This window comes from Taeniopygia guttata, chromosome 11 (assembly GCF_048771995.1).
Source record: "Taeniopygia guttata chromosome 11, bTaeGut7.mat, whole genome shotgun sequence".
NCBI lineage: Eukaryota > Metazoa > Chordata > Aves > Passeriformes > Estrildidae > Taeniopygia > Taeniopygia guttata.
The window spans coordinates 14,345,384-14,364,674 of NC_133036.1; the positions used below are offsets into that span (position 1 = coordinate 14,345,384).

Here is a 19,291-nt window from a genome sequence, read left to right on the forward strand (position 1 = left end):
TTTCTCTCTCTCTTTTTTTTTTTTTTTTTTTTTTTCTGTTTTTAAAATGTAGTTTTATTCCCTGGATTAAATTACAACATTACCATACATTTCACTTATCCTGTGTAGTGTTGCAGTGGTGAATACTGAGATGAAGCTACAGAAGTCTGAAATCAAGAAGTTTTTTATCTATTTTAGAACTGCTCAAAGTCATTCTAAAGTTAGGAATAAAGAAGGTATATTCTCTAGAAAAAGAGCAGACATTCACCACAGTTTGTTTATTCTTCTTTGTTTGCAAAATAGTCCTCCTTTCACCTTAATAAATAGAAGAATTAATGAAAGCTTTTTTTGGCACCCTGACTATTACTTTTATATAGCCATCAAAAGGAAATGTGAACAGGATTGACAATTTCATTTATCTTTGTGATAGAAATGCAAAGTAAAGAATTTGTAGCAAGTTCTGTGCACATCATAATAAAAGGGCAGCAAGAAACCCTTTTCCAGCCAGTGCAATTTATTTACCTCTTTTCAAAATCAACTCCTTATTGTGTGCCTACAAATCTGCCTGCTCTGAATACGCATTCAAAGAGAAAGAAAACAGGGCAACTTTCAAAAGGATATTACATAGGAAATTGCAAAAAGTACTTTGTAATTAGTTGGAAGTTTTGTCAAATTGGACAGTGTGTTTTTGTGCATTTCAATAAGGTATAAAAATGCACTCAGCTGATTACCAGGAAAAAGGGGAGCCAGTGTGAGACAAGCAAGGTCCATTCCTCAGCAGCACCAGTGAGCAGTGTCCATCCCCAGGAAAGATGCAAAGGCTCTCGTCTGCAGAGGATGAAGAACAGAGGAAATGATGACCTTGAGGCAGAACTGATTCATGTTTGCTGTGATTAGATACTGCTGTGTGAAAAGGAGCATAAGATGAAGGAGCTGAAATGAAGACTTTGAAGTTCTCCCTCTCCATCACAGGGGCTTTTCCCTTTCCATTCCCTGAGGATGGAGATTGTTAGCTGTGTGCTGTGGGGGATCCCAAATAATCAAAACCACTGCTTAAAAACATACAATTTTGGTATAACAACTTGGAAGAAATGACCTAAATCTGTCTGCCCCCACCTGCTGCGTCCCACCTGCTCAGGTACAGTGGGTGTGTTGGCCCTCACTGCTGCAGGCAGGGACTGCAGCTCCACACGTGCATCCCTGTGCATTCCTGACTCATCCTAAGCTGGAAGAAGGCCCTAGTGGGAGTTAGCCAATATCTGGAGCCCTGAAAGCCATTTCCTGCTAAGATGGTTGGGGAAAGGAGCCATTCAATTCCATGAGCAATTCCAGCAGATCCCAATGAGAACAAATGTCATTTATGTAAAATATACTCAGGGTTTGTTACAGGAATGGAAGAAAAATTTATTTCTTGGGTTGAGGAGTAAGGCATCAACCAAAGTTCTAGAAATAATTAATTATGAGAACAAGTGAGGCAAGTTTTTCAAACACAAATGCTACAGTGCCCATCAGGCACCTGCCACATAATCAGCCATGAGAGATGACTTGACAATGAGCAGCTGGGGGGAAATAACAGACTCTCCATGCCACTCCAAGCTGGTATTTCCGCAAGGTCCTAATCAAAGAATGGATCCCCACCACTGCTGTTTCACTAAACCAAAGGTTTATGTGGCTCTTTGTCCTGGAGATAAGGTACAGTCTCTTCACAGAGATTGTTAAACTCAACTCATAAAACCACCAGTCCAAAAACAGGGATAAAACCAAAACCATTGCTGAGTCAAGGAACTTGGCGTTCAGTTTGGCAGCATGGGCATCAGGAACACCTTCTTCCTTTTCTCTGTCTCTAAACACCACAAATCAAATGTGGAAAAAAATAATTCTTCAGTAGAAACAAATCTGTGTTTCATATGTTTTCTCTGCTTGGCATTTCACTGAATTTGCAAAAATCTGACAAATCTAACCAACCATTAAAGTGTGTAATAACAGTGATAACTAAAAAGCATGCTTTGAGGGAGCATACACAAGCAAATGCAGATGATGAAAAAACATAAGCAGAATTTCTGATTCATGATGAAGAGATTGAATCATTGGTCAGACAGTTTTAGTAATTCGTCATTTATTCATTAACTTGTACTGCAGCATGCTTCTATTTATTTTGAGTGCAATTACAAAGTACAGTTGCACGGAATGTAGGCAGAGAGCTAGATAAAGGATAGTTTTAGGACAGTTGCTATCCTAGATTTATAAGCAGACATTTCTATAATTAATAGTGGATTCACCACGTCAAAAACATTCAGTTGTGTAAAATGGCCTCATATAGTCAAAGTTATACTAAAGCCTATCAATAACTTTGGAGAATTTTTATAAATTGTAGGCTAATATATTTGTAGACTAAAAGGTGAATCATCAGGGTTTTCAGCAAATTTAACTTTTTAAACAAGACCATTTCCACAGCCTATAATTTCTAATCATGTATCTATAGAAATTCATGATATGGTATTTACATTTCATAAACTACAAAAGAAAAAAAGGTTTTTTTCAATGTGTGTAGAATATTTTGTCAAATCCTCAGTGCAATACAACTCAATAGCATAGAAAGTTGTAGGCCATGAGCTTGCTCAATATTTTTGGAAGCAGGTCTCTGTCAAAAGTGCAACTTGTTTTTTTCTACCTGAGTAAGCCCCAAGTTCAATCAGAGGAGCATTTTAGTCTTAGCTAAAAGTCTACCATTAGCCAAGGAGTCTGGAAAGCTATCAGCTATTTCTCAGGAAAAGGTCAAAGATAACTGCCATAACTGCCAGCAGCTGTGGCTGGATATGTAGGTTAATCCAAGTACACCAAAACAACAAAAAGGATCTTGGAAGAAAAACAAAGTACATATGACAGTATCTTAAAAGCATAAATTTTTACAGTAGTCACATTAGATGAGAAGCCTGCCTTTTAGCCTGCTTTTTTAGTCATCTCTGGTTATTAATTTAACCCTGAAAAGGTGAGCTATTTTGGAGGCTCCATGACAGCAGTGCTGGGGAGCCACCCTGGCCTCGCTGCCTGTGTCCTTTTAGCCATAATTGACAATTTCAGGCCTCTGGTTTCCAGATCTGCTTCTGACTTGATGGTATCATGTTGACAGAGAACCTACAGACAACAGAAGAGCTTCCTAATGCAAAAAAATATTGCTTGTTTTTATCAGAATTTTCAATAACCATGTGATTCATTGCCATGAACTTCATCATAGTCTAATCAGCCAACCAGTCCTGCCTATTTGACTTCTCTAATCCACAAAACAAGGCCATGAAGTTGGACTTTAAAAGACACATTTCATGAAAAGGAAAGGTTTGTAGAAAATCATAAGCAGCAGTGAGGAATCATCACCCATAAGAGAAGAGGATACTCTGTGAAGCAGATAATGTAATCAGGATAAAATGAAGCATGGTGAGGTTATGATTTGAAATCCAATCCAGAAGTTTCCCTTCTAAGCTTTCTTTGAAACTCTGGGGATAGTGTTTATAGCAGAAGCCATGTGTGTCATACAAGAAGAAAACCCAGAAAACATTTTCATGGGGGTTTTGGCTTTAGCGTATATTTTGGTGAGATTCTGGCTTTCAGGAGCTGGCCTCAGAGGCACAGCCGGGTGGCTGAGGCAGAGCACCCCTCTCCAGCACAGGGGTGTCCCCAGAGGGGGGCTCTTTGTCACCGTGCGGGGCGGGCGAGGCGCTCAGCCCCGTGTCCCTGCGAGGGGCTGCAGCCTCAGCGCCCTGAGCAAAGCGCTTCTGACACCTCTCCCCGTTTGTCACCGCGGCCATGTGGCCACAGGACTCGTTCTGAGGTGTCCAGCACGGCTCAGAGAGGCTGCACTGCTGAGGGAGAGGCAATAAAAACAGATAAGCGGAAAGTGTCACACGCCGAACGCTCACACACGGAATAATAACGCTGGAAACAGGCTGAACTTCCACATTCGGGGGTTTAACTTGGGAGCACGGAACAGGCTGCAAATGCACACCCAGCTCCAAGGAAAACACTGGTTTTGCTGGGATAGAAAACTCAATCAGTGCTTAGATTTGTCCTCACAGTGTTCATCTGCTAACAGTATTGTGGCTGAATCCATTCTGATTATCATTACAGTTAACATCTTCATAACTTCTTCCCAGCTTCCTCCTGAAACCCGGACTCCACAGCAGCCAAAACTAGTGAGTGGTGGCACGATCACAGCTGAATCCAAAGAGCTCCAACACACAACACATATTGTGGTCAACTTTCTACAGGATTATGAGGATTATCTCCTAAAAAAAATATCAAAATAAGGCAGACCTTCTGAACAAAGGGAAATCTCTAACTAGCAGTGTGGTCAATTTATTTAAACAAATGTCTATTTTTACGTAATGGATTAATCTCAGATTAGTGAAGTGAAAGCCATAATATTAAAACATCTGTAACCATCTGAATTCTAGAACTTTTATGAAGTTGTAACTTTCTGTTTCAAATACCTTTCAGCTCATGAAACCTTTATCTTCCCCCCGTGGCTGCAATGCACTGAAGGCAGGTGAGGCTCTGAGCAGGCTCTGCTCCTGGGTTGGGCAGGACCTCCCTGGGCACAGCTGGGCTGGAGCTGCAGACCCCCAGCACTGCACGCTGCCCTGCAAAGCCTCACAAAAGTCACCCACACAGCCCAAGTCCCAGAAACCAAACGAATTCCCAGCAGGCTGTGGAGCCTGTCCTTCCCAGTTCACCAGGATACCTGCCTCCACGCTGGAGTGGCTGCCTGCAGTGAGCTGCACATTCTGCTCAGCATTTGGCACTGGTTAGGGTCTAAGTCAGAGCAAAGTCACATCCAAGCATCAGGACTCTCACCCAGAAAAGAGAGCAGGACGGGAGAAACATGTTTATGTGTCTGAGTTTTAGTATCTTTGACAGGAGAGCTTTCATGGAGGAGCACCTGCAGTCAGACTCATGCTTATCCCTAACAGCAGCCACTGTGAACAAGTGTGTGCTGCAGTTGTTTTCTAAAAGTCTGCAAATATAACTATATGTCTATGAAACTCTTTGTTAGAACCATTTGCTCACCTCTAAAGTTTCATTTAATGAAGACATTTTGTCTCAGACTCTTCCAGGATGCTTTCATAGATTAATTGCTGGGACTTGAGTATTTCTGCAGTGGTCGTTGTGTTCCTTGAATCCATCTTCCCATATGTTAAATGCCTCTTCTGAGTATTGGGCTGTGTCTACAGCTAGTGTTTTCTACCCACCCTTTTCACACCTAACAAGCTCCTGTCTGATGAAAATTATTAATTACCACTGTGTAATGCACAGCTTCTAATCCACACCTACCAAAGGAGCTGCTGAGGTTAGGTTTTGGTGGTTCTTACTAGAATCTGTACAAAAGGAAGACCTGTCAGAAGTTAACCAGTCCAGATATTGGGATAAGGGAGGTGAGAAATAATTATTTTTAATTTCCCTGAGAACACTGAGAAAAAACATCAGAGTCTGCACATGGATGTGGAATGAAGAAAATCTGCCTTTTAGTTTCCATATTAATTCCTTTTTTTATGGCATTATCTCCCCGAGTCTTCTAGTGCCACTAACTCTTTGGAGAACAGGGAGAGGGTCCTCTTCCCAGATGTTTTTGATCCTTTGGGGCTAAGCAACTCCTTCTTCTTTGGAAAAAATTCCTTTAGGGACATGGGCTGCAGAAAAATTACCCATGAGAAAATGCATCCTGGCCAGGAGTGGGTTCCAGCCTTGCTAGCCACAAGCTGAGGGCATCCCTCACATCTCAGTTTCCCAGGTCAGTGGCTGGAGCTCTGAACCCAGCCTCTCACAACTGAGTGCCAGCAGCTGCCTGATACAGCCCCACTGACTGGTTCCTCTCATTTGGGGGAATAATCAGTTCTGTTCTCTGGATGGGTTTTTCTTCAGCCTGAGTCCTTCCTAGCATAAAATATTGGTGTGTCAACAGGCCATTCCAAACTTCCCCAGTGTCACCTCCCAGCCCAGCACTTACTCCTCCACATCCATCAGCCATGCAGCTCTGTAACCACAGCGAGCACTGAGGACACAGCAGCAAGTAATCGATCCTGCTTGGAGCAAAGAGTTCAGGTCTCTCAGTCCTTCTGAAGCAGGTAAGGGCTTGGATCACCAGCAGACTGAAGAGGTACATGGTCAGTGGAAGGGTTATCTGCAAACTGAACAGCACAAAGCATTTGTTCTGTCCCATTCCCTTCTCCTTCCCACAAATTCACAACTGCACAAATGCACAAATGCACAACTGCACAAATGCACAAATGCACAAATGCACGCTGTGGTGGGTGTGGGGGGAGCCCCTCTCAGCCAGGCTGCTCCATCCAGGCTTTCTCACACAGCCACAGCTGCTGAGAGGAACAAGAACACAACAGGGAATCGGGGCCAAATTTTCTTTCTTTTTTATATTAAAAAAAAGTAATATAAATGATTAAGTCAGAGCATCTGATTCATCCATGCATGAGGTCAGGTGTTTCACTTGATAAACGAAGACATTGACTTATTAGCTCTATTCTGGCAGAATTATTAAGAGCATATTTACATTCAAGCTCATTAAGAGAGACATCTGAAACCAGAAGCATCCAAAATTAATGGATGCTTTTTGAGACTATTGGCTTCAATGAGTTGTGTTGCATTATTTTATCAAGTGTATAGGTTTTTGTGGTTTAGGCAGAGAGCAGCTGCAGACAGTTCCTTAAAAAATGTAAATGTATTCTTAATCTGTAAAGGAAAATTAATTGAATACCTAGAAGCTTTTCTGTGCATCAGTCCACGTATTTGCACTCAATATGATTTCCCATGTTGTATGTGTTTTATGTGTACTGTAAGATTCTTGTTTTACTTGAACTTTTCCTTGCACTCTGGTCTTTTGTGCTCTAGTATTAATTGGAAAGATGAGATTTCCGTACATTTCCTGATTACACTAATTTAACAAAGGTCATGAATTTGGCTTTACCAACTCACCAGATTCACACAGTCAGCACCTGTTCCCTTGGTGTTTCACTCACCCATGATTCAAAGACATGGTACAATGATGTGCTGTGGACTTAAACCCCAAACTGCCAGCTGCAGTAACCCACATCCATTTGGAGTATTCCCTTATATTCTCACAGCTCAAGTGCCATTTATAAAGGTATTTAATATAGAAAATCTTATAAATCATTTAAAGCACCACAATTCTGAATACTATATATCTATATAGAGACGCTATGTCTCTCTATATAAATGGACATCTACATAAAATAAAATTTATTGTGTGCTAAACAGATTTGAAAGCCATTGGTGCTGGTGAGCACAGGAAGATTGCCCCTGTACCTGGGTGAGGCCAGGAATCAGAGGCCATCACGCTGCAGAGGATGCTGCAAGTCCTGCTGACTCAGCTTGCTCCCTGCTTTCTGCAGGAGCAGATTCCTCTCACCCACAGTGCTCAGCTCTGAGCAGCAGCCACATCAGGAAACATAATTCAATCACGTTTAAACTACAGCTTTTCTACCAGCTTTAGCTTCTGCTTGACCAGAGGGATGCAAGAGATGAATTTCTAATGGTAACTGGTTTCCTTCCAATTGCTTATCAAGTATTTATTATTAAAAAAAAAAAAAAAGGGGGGGGGGGAAGGAAAATAAGTCATATATCCTAAGCAAATGAAACTCACTTCCACACCTCTACTAATCAGGCTTTATTTGCTTAGTATCTGTGATGTAACAGTAATTAGACTAATTCTCTAGTCACTCGTTGAATCTCTCTCAAAGAACTGGATAGATGTGACTTGAATTTCTAATCCTTTAGATTTTTTAGCTTTGTACTAGTGGAGAGCCCAGCATGATGTGATCCTGGCAAAGCAAATAATGTACAGGAAAGACGAAACAATCTTAGCTTTTTTAAAAAGTAAAGCAACCTCCTTGTTTTTACACATGGGAGAACATATATTTTTCTTTATAATATTGCACAGCAGGTGCATCTCCTCCCCCTTTACATTTGGAGACTGTTGAGACATTTATATTGCAGGTCACAGAAACACTTCCAGAACTGAGATGCCTAAGTGTGTAAGAGTTTGCTGCAGATCCTGCCTGATCTGTTGGTTGTTTACATGGATTTTTTTCCTTATGAGGTGCTGGGAGTTCTTTGAGATCAAATATATGTTGGTTTTCTATGTGGGAGACATTATGAGTATCTGTGAGCACAGTGGGAAATACAAGGTATTACCAAACTCAGAGGTGCTCTCTCTTGGACTTAGATCTGGTGATCTAATATAATTTCTAAAGATCTTGGTATAAGTAAACATTTTACTCCCAGGAAGTAACCACAGTGTGTAGGTAGAGACATTTCAGAGTTACAAAAAAGTCACCTACATTCTGTTGGGCACTGCTGGGACATCTTGGAGTCAGAGCTTCTCATGGTAATGTGGAATTTTGGCTGCTACCTTCTATTTAATATACTTCTGCAAAGCAGAGTATTTTTTCTAATTCCCAAGACTGAGCTGAGTTGGATTTTATTCCACACTCTGCCTCTGGGTGATCCACCACATTCAAGCTCTTCCCAATAAATTTGCTCAATCCCTTTCATATGCAGGGGTTGCACTGAGCAGTGGAGGAGCAGCAGCTCCCATCTGCTGCAGGTTGAGCTGCCAAATGCCAGCCCCATGTGCTGATGGACCTGACAGATGACAATTTTTATGTTTTCTTCTCATGCCATCTTATGCTGGTGTCTGTCGGGCACCCAGCATCATGTCTTTTATTAAAACAGGCTATATGCTATAAATTTCAGATACATTTTACAGTGTGGAATAACCTGGCTTTCTGACTGTCTTTGATTTTTTTGCAAGCATGGGGTACTAGAATGTGAGATTTTGTTGCATTATTATGAGTATGTTGTCCTCTCTTTCCATATGTTTCTGCACAAGTGTCTCATCCTGTTAGATCATTTAACAAAGAATGTCAGATAAGAAAGGAAAAGTAGAAACTAAAGTTAATTAAAAATATGTTTGCTGCATAAAGTGAGAAGTATACTTGGCCAGAATGCAGAAACATGTTTTCTACCTGAATCAGTTTCATGGAAAATGAAATGGAGTTTTGTGGTGGAAATGTCACTTGTGCAGAGTAGGGATAAATAAACCAAAGAGGTAGCACAGTCTGCCAGTTTTAACCCTGAATTTCCTCATATGACACCAATCAGTTCTTTCTGTGTTAGACTCCTGACTATCACCTGGATCCTGGAATAACTTCAAGGCAGTGCAGTCTCTGCTTGGAGATGGGAAATAGGAAATTCATAGTGTAGCTTGAAAACAATCCAGCCCTTTGAACTTGCAGTTTTTATGACCTTTTACAAACTATTTCCAGGAATACAAATATGGTGTTCATATTTGATCAGGCCCAAAACACAGCTTGTTTTGGGCATGATCAGGACTAGAATTATGAGGGGTGGAGAGAAGGCAGAAACAAGGCAATTATACCTCTTGATTTGATGTTAAACCAGTGACATTTTAAAGGCAACCAGGGTGGCAGTTGCCAGCCTGTTTTTATGAGCTGCTCTGAGATAGAAGCTCCACAGTGAAGGTCAGTGTGCTGGAAGCAGACATGTGAACATTTTAGCATCTCTCTACTTTTGCTTTTTTGTGTCTGTTTATATCCAATATTCTTTTCTGTCCCTCACCTATTTTCTACAGAAAATGCAGTTTGCAGAAACCCCTCAGCATGCCATCAGCACACTCAGGTACCAGGGAGGCACCCCGAGCCCCAGAGTGGGCTGGAACCCCTTGTGTGAGCTGTGAGTGACAGCACAGTCTGCTCCAACCCTCCATGTCCACAGGGGTCACGTGCAAAAGCATTTACTTTCTGTGACTAGAAGCAAAATTGGCTCCTCTGACTACAAAAACATGTCAGTCTAATGAGAAAAATGAGAAGGAAAAAAAAAAAAACTGACAAAAATCTAATAGAGTGTTGAACAGGACTTATTTCTGCCAGAGGATTTAGGGGAGAGATGAACATTACTTAAATATGGTAGGAATACCATGTCACATCAAGAATGTTACAGTGCTTTTACCCCAGCTCCAGGTATGTCTCATCCCACATGCTCTGTGTGTGTAAATCTGGATATTTTTGCAGCTTTCTCCTTTCCAAAGGTAATCTGCACTGCCCTAATTTCTGAGTGGATTAACTCTGAACAGGAGAGAAAGCTCCTCAAGCAGCCATCAGAAAATATTTTGGTCATTCAAATAGAGGAGCTGCTAGTCATTTAAAAGTATTACAGGGAGAATTTACAGACATTCTTCGATGTAATCAGCTACACAGTGCTGGAACCACTTAGGGGATTTCATGGGTTCCTGTAAAACACAGTCCAACAACATCAAAAGAGGTGTGCCACTACCACCCTGTGAGTGACAGTGTCTGCCTAAAGCACCAGGCACTGCTCACCATCCATCCCCTCCCGGGGTCAGTGGTGCTCCTGCATTTCATACCAGGGGGATTTGGGTTAGTACTGGAGTATGACAGTGGGACTCAGAGATGACAGAGATGACAGTCCCCTCACGAGGAACTCTGCTGGCTCCATCCAATGGTCCCTTCAGACTCCTCCTGGCTTACCTGGAAAGGTGCTCAGGAGTCAGGAAGGGCTCAGAGCTTTCCCTGCCACCATCCCCTCGAGGATGGCCTAGGAATGAAGCCACTTGTACAAAGTGATGGAGTACTGTTACAGAACAAATGCTCCTGTACTTGGCTTTATCCTACATTAGAGGGATTTTCTAGTAAAATCTGAATTGGAAGTGGAATACTACGGAAATGCTATAGGATTTCTCCATAAAAACAACCAACTTCCATTTGCCCAAGTGTAAAATATTGTTACCTATCTGCCTTACAGACAGCTGCAGCAAAAAAAAAAAAGGTCATCAACTAAACACAGCCGTTACTTAAAGCACCTGAATAGTTTCCCTGATTTCTGAGAATTGCTGGATGATGCTGCAGAATCAGCAACTACAAAGTGAGCTTCTCCCTGTGACATTCCTCCCATTCATCACCTGTCTGGGGTAAGAGTGCAGGCAGGTGAGAGCTTTTGCTGTAGAAATCCCTTTTGCTAGCAGGATTGAATCAATAAATGACTTCAAATGTTGTTATGATCCTAAGAGCAGGATGATTTGCACAGGGTACTTGCCAGTGAGTGTAGAGCACCACAGTCCCTCATTATAGTTTTAGCAGAACAGGAGAACATAAAAGAGAGTCTTGGATTACTCTAACTTAAGACTGTAAAAAACATGCTCTTGTGTTTCTTATTCCTTACTTTAATTGAACACCAAGATATCAGCACTTCAGTGTCAGCTGCTACACATAAAATCAAACTTGGAGGGTAGTAAATACAGCAGAACTGAAGGTTTAGTGTTATATATTGAGAGAACCATTCAAGATAGAATTGTCTTAACCAACACTACTACTACAATAACAACCTTAAATTTATTAAAATAGAACTAAGTTTAAATGCATTTGCCTCTCCTTTTCATTTTTATTACGTATTTTTATCTCTAAGAACCAAAACTCACTTAACATAAACTCAGTATTTTCACCTTCCTAGCTGTTGTAAATTTTCACAATGTTGCAATCTCAGAGGAACTTTTTAAGCATCAATTTTAATAAAAACTTGAGTAAAAGTGTTTAAAACATTATTTGTCACTAGTCATTTGATATAAAAATTACTTGGTTTGATCCTGTTTATCCAAGAGGAGCTTTCTAATCAATCCTTGTGCAGAGGGCACAAAGCTGTGGAATTGCCTCTCTAGCAGAAGCCCAACTTAACCCTTTCCTGGGGTTGGACTGGAAGACTTGTGCTGCTGAGCAGGGTGGCTGCTGGATTTACTTCCTCAGGTGTGTCTGTCCTGATGGCCTTTCCCTGCCTTCTTCATGTCCTGGTGGGTGGAGCACTTCGTGGGACTCTGGCACAGTGACAATAAAACCCCCCTGCAGTGATAGGTGGCCCGAGGCCACGTGTGAAAAAAGAAATAATGCTGGATGAAGCACACTGAGTTTTTGGGTGAAAAAGCAGTGTCAGCAATTATAACACTATTTAATTAAGTGGTGTTTACTAGTTATTACAGTAAGTTTCTATGACTGATGGGAGCTAACTCCACCTGCCTGGGGACCTGGGCCCTGCCTGGGGCAGGATTTAGCCTCCCAGTAACCAATCTGGAGAAAGGCAAGTTGCTCTTCAGGCAAATTTTCATAGACCTGCCAGAGGACTGTCACAGGATTTAAGTCACAGTAAGATCAGTAGGAATGGCTGAAAGTGCTCTGAAGAAAAAATTTTCCAGCAAGAAATATTGATTTGATGCAGTTTGGGTATTCTTCAGGACTGTGTGAGTTTTACTGGAATTTCTCGATGGAAACCTTGCAAAGGTGGGTTTTCCTAGCAGGGAGCCAGCAGCTGGCAGGGTCCAACCTCCACCAGAGATTTTTCTGATGGGACAGGGAGTTAGCTGGGGAGCTAGAGACTAGATCAAAGCTGGTCTGATTTTGTTATTCAAAAAGAGACTGTTACCAAATACTTTGTTCCATAGAAATCTTCATGTATCCAGCTAACACATCACGCATCTTTTTTATGGCATAGAATGAAACCATTAAAATTATAAAGGAAATTTTCTGCAGATCTTAAAACACACATCCCAGGCCATCACAGTGATTAAATAAAGTTGTGGCTGAACAAAATGGTGACTTTTAATGGAATTTCCGGGAGGATGGGGGGAAGGGTGAATGTTTTAGAAATGTACCTCAAATTTATTAAAATACAGCTCCCTCACATTAGTTACCGCAAAAATCAAATTCTGCTTATGATTTATACTTACTGCAATGACTTTACTGATGACTTTTCACGCTTCTATTTTTTAATTGGGATATTAGCCTGAGAAACAGCTGATCCATGGAAACGTTTTCTCGTTATGATGCTGTTTTCTAAATCAATAGGAGTGGGGTTTGTTGTGGGGTTTTTGGGGGTTTGTTTTTTTTGTTTCCTTAATGTATTTTAACAAGTACCGAACGCAGTGAGTTCGGCAGGCTGAGAGCAGCCGAGCAATCCGCGCGGGCACGCAGCCCAGGAGGAGCCCCGGGCGGGGATGGGGATGCCGCGGCCAGCAGCGGCTTTATTGCAGCGCGCTCAGGTGCTCGGCAGGTACTCCCAGCGCCGGCCGGGGGCTGGAGCGGAGCGGGCCGGGCGGCGAGCGAGCCCGAGCGGCTCCGCAGGTCCCGGGGCTGCGCCGGGCGGGGCCTGGCGCGGGGGGCGGTGCGGGGCGCGGGCGGGGGCCGGGCCCGCGGGGCAGCTGCGGCCGGGGCCGCGCATCCATCGGATCCTGGGATCCGCGGCCGGGCGGGGAGAGGCGGGCTCGGCTGCCGCCGCCTCGCCGCGCAGGGGCAGAGCCGCGACGGGCGCACGGCGGGCGCTGCCCGGGCGCAGCAGGGCAGGGCAGGGGAGGCTCGGCCCCGCCGCCGCCGCCGCCTCGCTGGACCGCGCGGCGAGCTCCGGGCGCGGAGCGCTCCGTGGGATGGGGCTCGGAGAGGCGCCCGGCGCCGCCTGCTCGCTCTCGGGCTGCGGGAGCCCCCACGCAGCGCAGGGCAGTTGAATCCCGCCCGCGGCGGAGACAAGCAGCGGGACGCGATTTTATTGCCGCGTTCCCAGAAACGTCGCTTCCACCTGCCAGCGAGTCTGAGCAGCCGGCTGTGGATTTTATATTTGCTTCTCCGCGAACCGAGGTTAGCCGGGAGGCTTTGGCTTTTTGGGAAGGAGCCCTGCCCCGGCCCGCTGTGTGCGATGGATTGAGGCGCGCCCGGCTGCGCCCCCAGCCAGGTCCCTGCCCGCAGCCCACATAGATGCGATGGAAAGTCGGGGGCTGTTCTGCACCCTTTGTTACCTGGTGTTCAACGCTCCTCTGCTGTTCATCGTGACCGGTGAGTAGAGAACTTCGGCCTCTTCCCGCGGCCATGCGCCGCTCCGGGCACAACTCGCTGGCGGGAGGCTGCGGGGCCGTCGGGGCTGCGGGGCCGCCCGTCCGCGGCCGAGCTGCAGCCGCCCCGCTGCTCGCAGGCAGGCCCGGCCTCCCCAGCGCGTTCCCAGCTTGGGGCTGGGGGCAGGGAGCTGCCCGGGCGGCTCTGGCAGAACAAGGTGGCACTGTTGGGCCGCAGCTGCCGGCAGCGCAGCGGAGCGCAGCGGGGCGCGGCGGGCGCGCAGCCCGGGACAGTCCCCGCGCCGCTCGGCGGGACGGGACACTGGGACAGCGGTTGCCCTGTATCAAGCCGAGGGCTTTCTTAGAAGGACCGGGAGGTTTTTAAGTCCTCTTCAAACTTTCCACCGAAGCCGCGGCTGCAGGGTGACGGGAGCCGGCTCGGCCCTGCCCCGGGTGCGCGGTCCCGGATGCTCAGCTTACCCTGTGGTCCCTGGGCTCCAGGAAACCTGCGTCGCGGTCAGCGCTTAGCTCTTGAGCTGAAGCAGCTCACGTTACACTGAAAAGGAGTGATCTTGTCTTGTAATCTCTCTCGTTAACCAGCCCTTGTAACTCTATCTTCCCCTCCCAGCTACCTTTACTGAAGTTCCCAAAGATGTGACTGTTAGGGAGGGAGATGATATTGAGATGCCTTGTGCTTTCCGAGCCAGCGGATCCACCTCTTACTCCTTGGAAATCCAGTGGTGGTACCTTAAAGAACCAGCCAGAGAACTTGCACACGAATTAGCCATCAGTGTCCCCGGCAGCAGGAGCAAGGTAATACATTGCTATGGAGATACATCTCTTCATCAAATGCAACATGCTTAGGTGGTGATGAGAATAAACTCAGCATTCCCAGAGTGCTTCCTCTGCCCAGTGCCAGCCACCAGTAGAAAGCATCAGTGTGCCCAGGCCCTCTGAGGAATGCAGGAGTACGGGGCATGCACTTCATGTCAGGAAAAACATCAGTGCTTTAAGGACTGTAAACAGAAAATGATAGATGCTCCACTGCAAAATCAGCAATGAGGTCCCAAGAAAAGCTGTTGTATGAAGTGTGGACAAGCAAAAAACAGTGCTTCTGTGGACTGAGCTAGGAATCACTGTAAAAGGTGGGAGAGCCTCTGTTCACTGATAGTGCAGAGAAAGGCACGAGGGATACACCTCTCTGTTGATACATTAACATGGTATCAGTCTGCATCTACAAAGGTACAGTTACTTGTATACACCCACACTCGTGTCCATATCTGAAGCTCAGCAAGATGTTTCCAGTCAGATGCAGCAATTAAAATGCATGAAGCAGAGTTAAAGCTTGCGTGCCTTTTGCCCTCCCCCTAGGAAGCCTCTTGGTCTGAGGGTAGGCTTTAATCTAAATTCTTCAGCTGCATTTCCCCAGCATAAGCCAATTCATCCTACGCCCCTCCCCACCAGAGCAAAGACAACTTGCAGGTGCCAGACGGGGCTGTACGAGGAGTGGGGTGAAGCAGGATTTTGAGGCTGTGTTGCCCTACTGTGCAGGACATGTCATCCTCTCCAGCCCCCGGCCTCTGTGCCAGCAGGGTGGCCCGCGGCAGCCTCTGTGCCCGTGCCAGCTCCCTTCTCTGTGGCACGCTTGTTTTCCTGCAGAGCTCAAATAGAGATGCAAAGCATATAGACACTGAGCTAATGCGATGCCGCCTAGCTGGGGAAAGTGTAAGTCAGTTGTCAGACTGGGAAATAAATCGCTTGGATTTAAATGTCTTCTTTAACCTTATATAAAAACTGTGAGCTGCTTTTACAATAAATGATGACAGAGCGAGCCTGGAGAATGATGACCGTCTCCCTGAGAGGCGTATCAGTGAGGTCTGAGGCATCACTTAGGTTTACAGTGGTTGGCTGGAGACAAAAACATAACCAAATATGAAACCTGCTGCATGATACCTGCACCCGGGGTGTTTCAGGACTGAAGCTCTGCCCTGAGCCATGCAGGATCCAGCTTGCTCAAGCCTTTCCCTGCTGTGCTGCTGGTGAAGCATCTTCCCCCGTGTTTGTCAGTGACTGTGAGCAGCAGAGCATGCAACAAGCATTTCTTTGGCTGCTGCTCGCACCCTTGGGGAAGGCAGCACTTCTGTGGGGCAGCGTGGGAACTTTACCAAAACAGTCCCCCCGGCTGAGCACTGGTTTGCTGCCTTCCCCATCACCTGGGGAACTGCCCTGAGCCACACAGGCTGTGTGAAGGGCAAGCAGAAAAACTTGCATCTATCCATGTCCTGTCGTTCCACCAGGGTGGGAATATGAGCATCCTGTTGATGTGCTGGCAGCGCTAAGTCTAATTGCCCTTTTTTCTGTTCTTTTAGGTAGCAAATAAGGATGCAACCAAAATCAGCGTAAGTGCAGCTCGAGATGGTGCACATCCCTCCTCCCACGCATATGGGATTTACTGCATGCCCCCCTCACTTCCTGACACACGAATGCAGCTGGTCTCAGTGGCAGCCGCGCTCCTGCAGCACGGCAGGAGTGTGGCACGTTTCCTCTCCTCAGTGTGCCGTGGCTCAAGACACTGTTAGCATCTGTTGCTGGTTTTGCAGTCACGTCTCATTCCTCGCAAATCCAGAGGAGGTGACGCTTGCCTTACAGCCCTTCCTTAGCCACTTTGGAAAAGGACTGTGGGCCAAATCAGAAGAGAATCTTGCCTTCTGCAATCCCCAGTCGCCTGAGGCGACCCCCTTCTCTGGCTGTCCTGCAGGAAACACGCTCCTTTTCCTTTGGAGCGGCCCGGCTGCCGCTGCCCCTCTCCGCGGTGCTGAGGACACGGGCCAGCTCCTTGGACCCGGGGAGGGGACCCTCCGACCAGCCGGGCTTGGCTCGCTGCAGCGGGCGGGGGGCGACCCCGGGGCTGCACTTTCCCTGGGGGAGTTCGGGGCGGTTCGTGAGGTCTGGGGGCTGCCCGAGCCTGGGACTGTCCGAGGGGCGAGAGAACACCCGGGGGGGCGGTGGCAGAGCGCTGGTGGTGACAGCTGGGAGGTGGCGTGGGGACGATGGGGACAGGGGCTGGTTGTGGACAGCGCCCGCCAGGTGTGGCTTCAGCAGCGAGGTGCGGGGCGGGGTGCGGAGCTCGGTGCTGGGCTCGGCGCGGGGCTCGGTGCGGGGCTCGGTGCTGGGCTCGGTGCGGGGCTCGGTGCGGGGCTCGGTGCTGGGCTCGGTGCGGGGCTCGGTGCGGGGCTCGGTGCTGGGCTGGGTGCGGGGCTCGGTGCTGGGCTCGGTGTTGGGCTCGGTGCGGGGCTCGGTGCGGGGCTCGGTGTCCGCTGCCCGGGGGAGCCAGCCCCGGTTCCGTGCCCCGGCAGCGTCGGGCACGGCGCGGGGCCGGGCCGGGCGCTGCCGCCGCTGAGGCCGTGCCCGCCGTGCGCTCTTCTCTTGCAGACGGTCCGCGTCCAGGGCAACGACATCTCGCACCGGCTGCGCCTGTCGGGCGTGCGGCGGCAGGACGAGGGCGTCTACCAGTGCCGCGTGTCGGACTACAGCGACGACGAGACGCAGGAGCACAAGGCTCAGGCGCTGCTGCGCGTCCTGTCCCGCTTCGCCCCGCCCGACGTGCAGGCGGCCGAGGCCGTGTCGCACATCCAGAGCGGGGCGGCCCCGCGCCGCCACGGCCCCGCCGCCCGCCCCACGCCGCCGCCCGGCCCCGCCAAGCGCCCGCCGCCGCCGCCGGCCCCCGCCCCGGGCGGCACCGCCCCGGGCACCGCCACCGCCGCCACGGCCGCCGCCGCAGCCTCCTCGGCCTCGCCGCCGCCCGGGCAGGCCGCCATCCTCCGCCAGCAGCACGGGTCAGGTAGGGCGCACCGGGAGGGAGCCCCGTTCCGCACGCACCGAGCCCGGCGCTGCCGCTGTCACCCCGCGGCGCTGAAACTCAGCAGTGCGCCCGGGGGTGTTGGCAAAGTGCGCTGAGGTTGTCCCAAAGGCCGGGACTGTGCCTTTCTCCAGCCTGGACAGGAGTGAACACAGGCACGGGGCTGGGGCGATGGGTCCGAGTCCGAGGCTGGCGCCTGCATCCCTTTGGTAGATGCAATGGGAGGCCCCACGTTCAGAACCCCCTTGCAGCTTTTCGGGTGCAGTGTTTGAAACAGCAACTGCAGCCTCGAGCGAAACACCATGGATGTGCTGCAGAGAATTTAGATTTGCAGAGATTTAGATCAGCAAACGGCTTACAGGGCTGGCTGTCCCAGGCAGATGTGAGGCCTGTGCAGAGCAGGATGCAGATTCAGAAGGGAAATGTCAATTGCTGTGTAATGAGCTCCACATCTGAATTAATGACAGGATAAAAATTGGAGATACGGTGCTCTATAATGTCTTCCAAATGTAAACACCATGCTAATACTGATTGTCTATCAGTTAATACTGTATTAAGTTATTAATGCCACATTACCATGTTGTGGTCTGCCAGAGAAGGCAGTTATAAACCCTTATTTATGCAATGACAAGAATGTCTGGGACAAGGAACGTAGTCTTAAATCTGCATTGCAAAAGTGTTTCAAGCTTCAGAGGTGTGGTGCTGCTCTGGCTGGGCTTCAGCTCTCCTCTCAGCCACTGTCACTTAGCTAATGTTGAACAAATGTCCCTGCCAAGTTATCTGTGGAAAAGGGAAACAATTTTTTGCCACTAACTGTGCAGGGAAGGCCTGAGCTCCCCTCTCTGCTGCGTCTCTTCTGACGCAGATTCATAATCTTCACGCAGGGAAGTTCACACTTCTTCCTGATACCTCTTCACACTTTCTGGGCAAGCAATTGTAGGTTTTGGCTCACAGTAGTGGAAATCATTCCTATGTGGGTCACTGTGACCTGCTGGTGCTGTACAGGTGCTGTGTTTTATCTGGCTACTACCTTTTCCTGTTTTCTGAATAATTAAGTTTCTTTCTTTTGTAGAAATACATGTGAAAGTTAGATTTTACTCCTTATCATTCCCAAGACTGAGCTGGTTGTTCGTGGCTGTCTAGTGGTAGATAAAGGTGACAATTCCTGAGGTCTAACTAAAGGTGCTTGTGGACATTTAAAGAAGTTAATTTTGCTTTTGCTGAATCCACTGACCCCAGGAAATTAAACCAGACACTGTAATGCTCATGATGTATTATGTTTTGTTTGGAAATACCTGCTTTTCTCCTCAGACCCAAGGCTGGGGGTTGTTCTTATATTTCCTTTCCACTCCATGAGTGTGAGAATTCTTGCGGTGTTTTCCATGCTGAAAAGAGGTTGGGTTTAGGGCTTGCAGTGCTGTGCACCCTGCCTGCTGAACCCAGAGCTTACGTGGTGCATATGAACTGAAACCAGGACGCTGGATGTGCAGCGGGCTCAGTTCCACGTCAACAGATGGATGCGAGCG

General features: G+C 47.4%; 1 protein-coding gene and 1 long non-coding RNA gene across 4 annotated transcripts in view; one reads left to right on the top strand and one right to left on the bottom strand.

Annotated features, from left to right (window-relative positions):
- LOC140684838 (uncharacterized) lies at positions 1–14,254 on the bottom strand. Of its 3 annotated transcripts, XR_012057698.1 has the most exons (4): positions 13,874–14,254; positions 5,978–6,158; positions 4,464–4,585; positions 1–807 (listed from the first exon to the last, which is right to left on the bottom strand). It is a non-coding gene; the product is annotated as an uncharacterized lncRNA (long non-coding RNA). The 3 variants fall into 3 exon arrangements; XR_012057696.1 differs by lacking the exon at positions 4,464–4,585 and having other exon boundaries at positions 13,874–14,251; XR_012057697.1 differs by lacking the exons at positions 4,464–4,585; positions 5,978–6,158.
- VSTM2B (V-set and transmembrane domain containing 2B) overlaps positions 13,236–19,291 on the top strand; it is a 20,058-nt gene continuing 14,002 nt past the window's right edge. The window contains exons 1-4 of the mRNA XM_030282283.4: positions 13,236–13,910; positions 14,535–14,719; positions 16,276–16,305; positions 17,339–17,747. Coding sequence (XP_030138143.1) covers positions 13,838–13,910; positions 14,535–14,719; positions 16,276–16,305; positions 17,339–17,747 — 697 coding nt within the window. The 5' untranslated portion in view covers positions 13,236–13,837. The remainder of the gene's footprint in view (positions 13,911–14,534; positions 14,720–16,275; positions 16,306–17,338; positions 17,748–19,291) is intronic.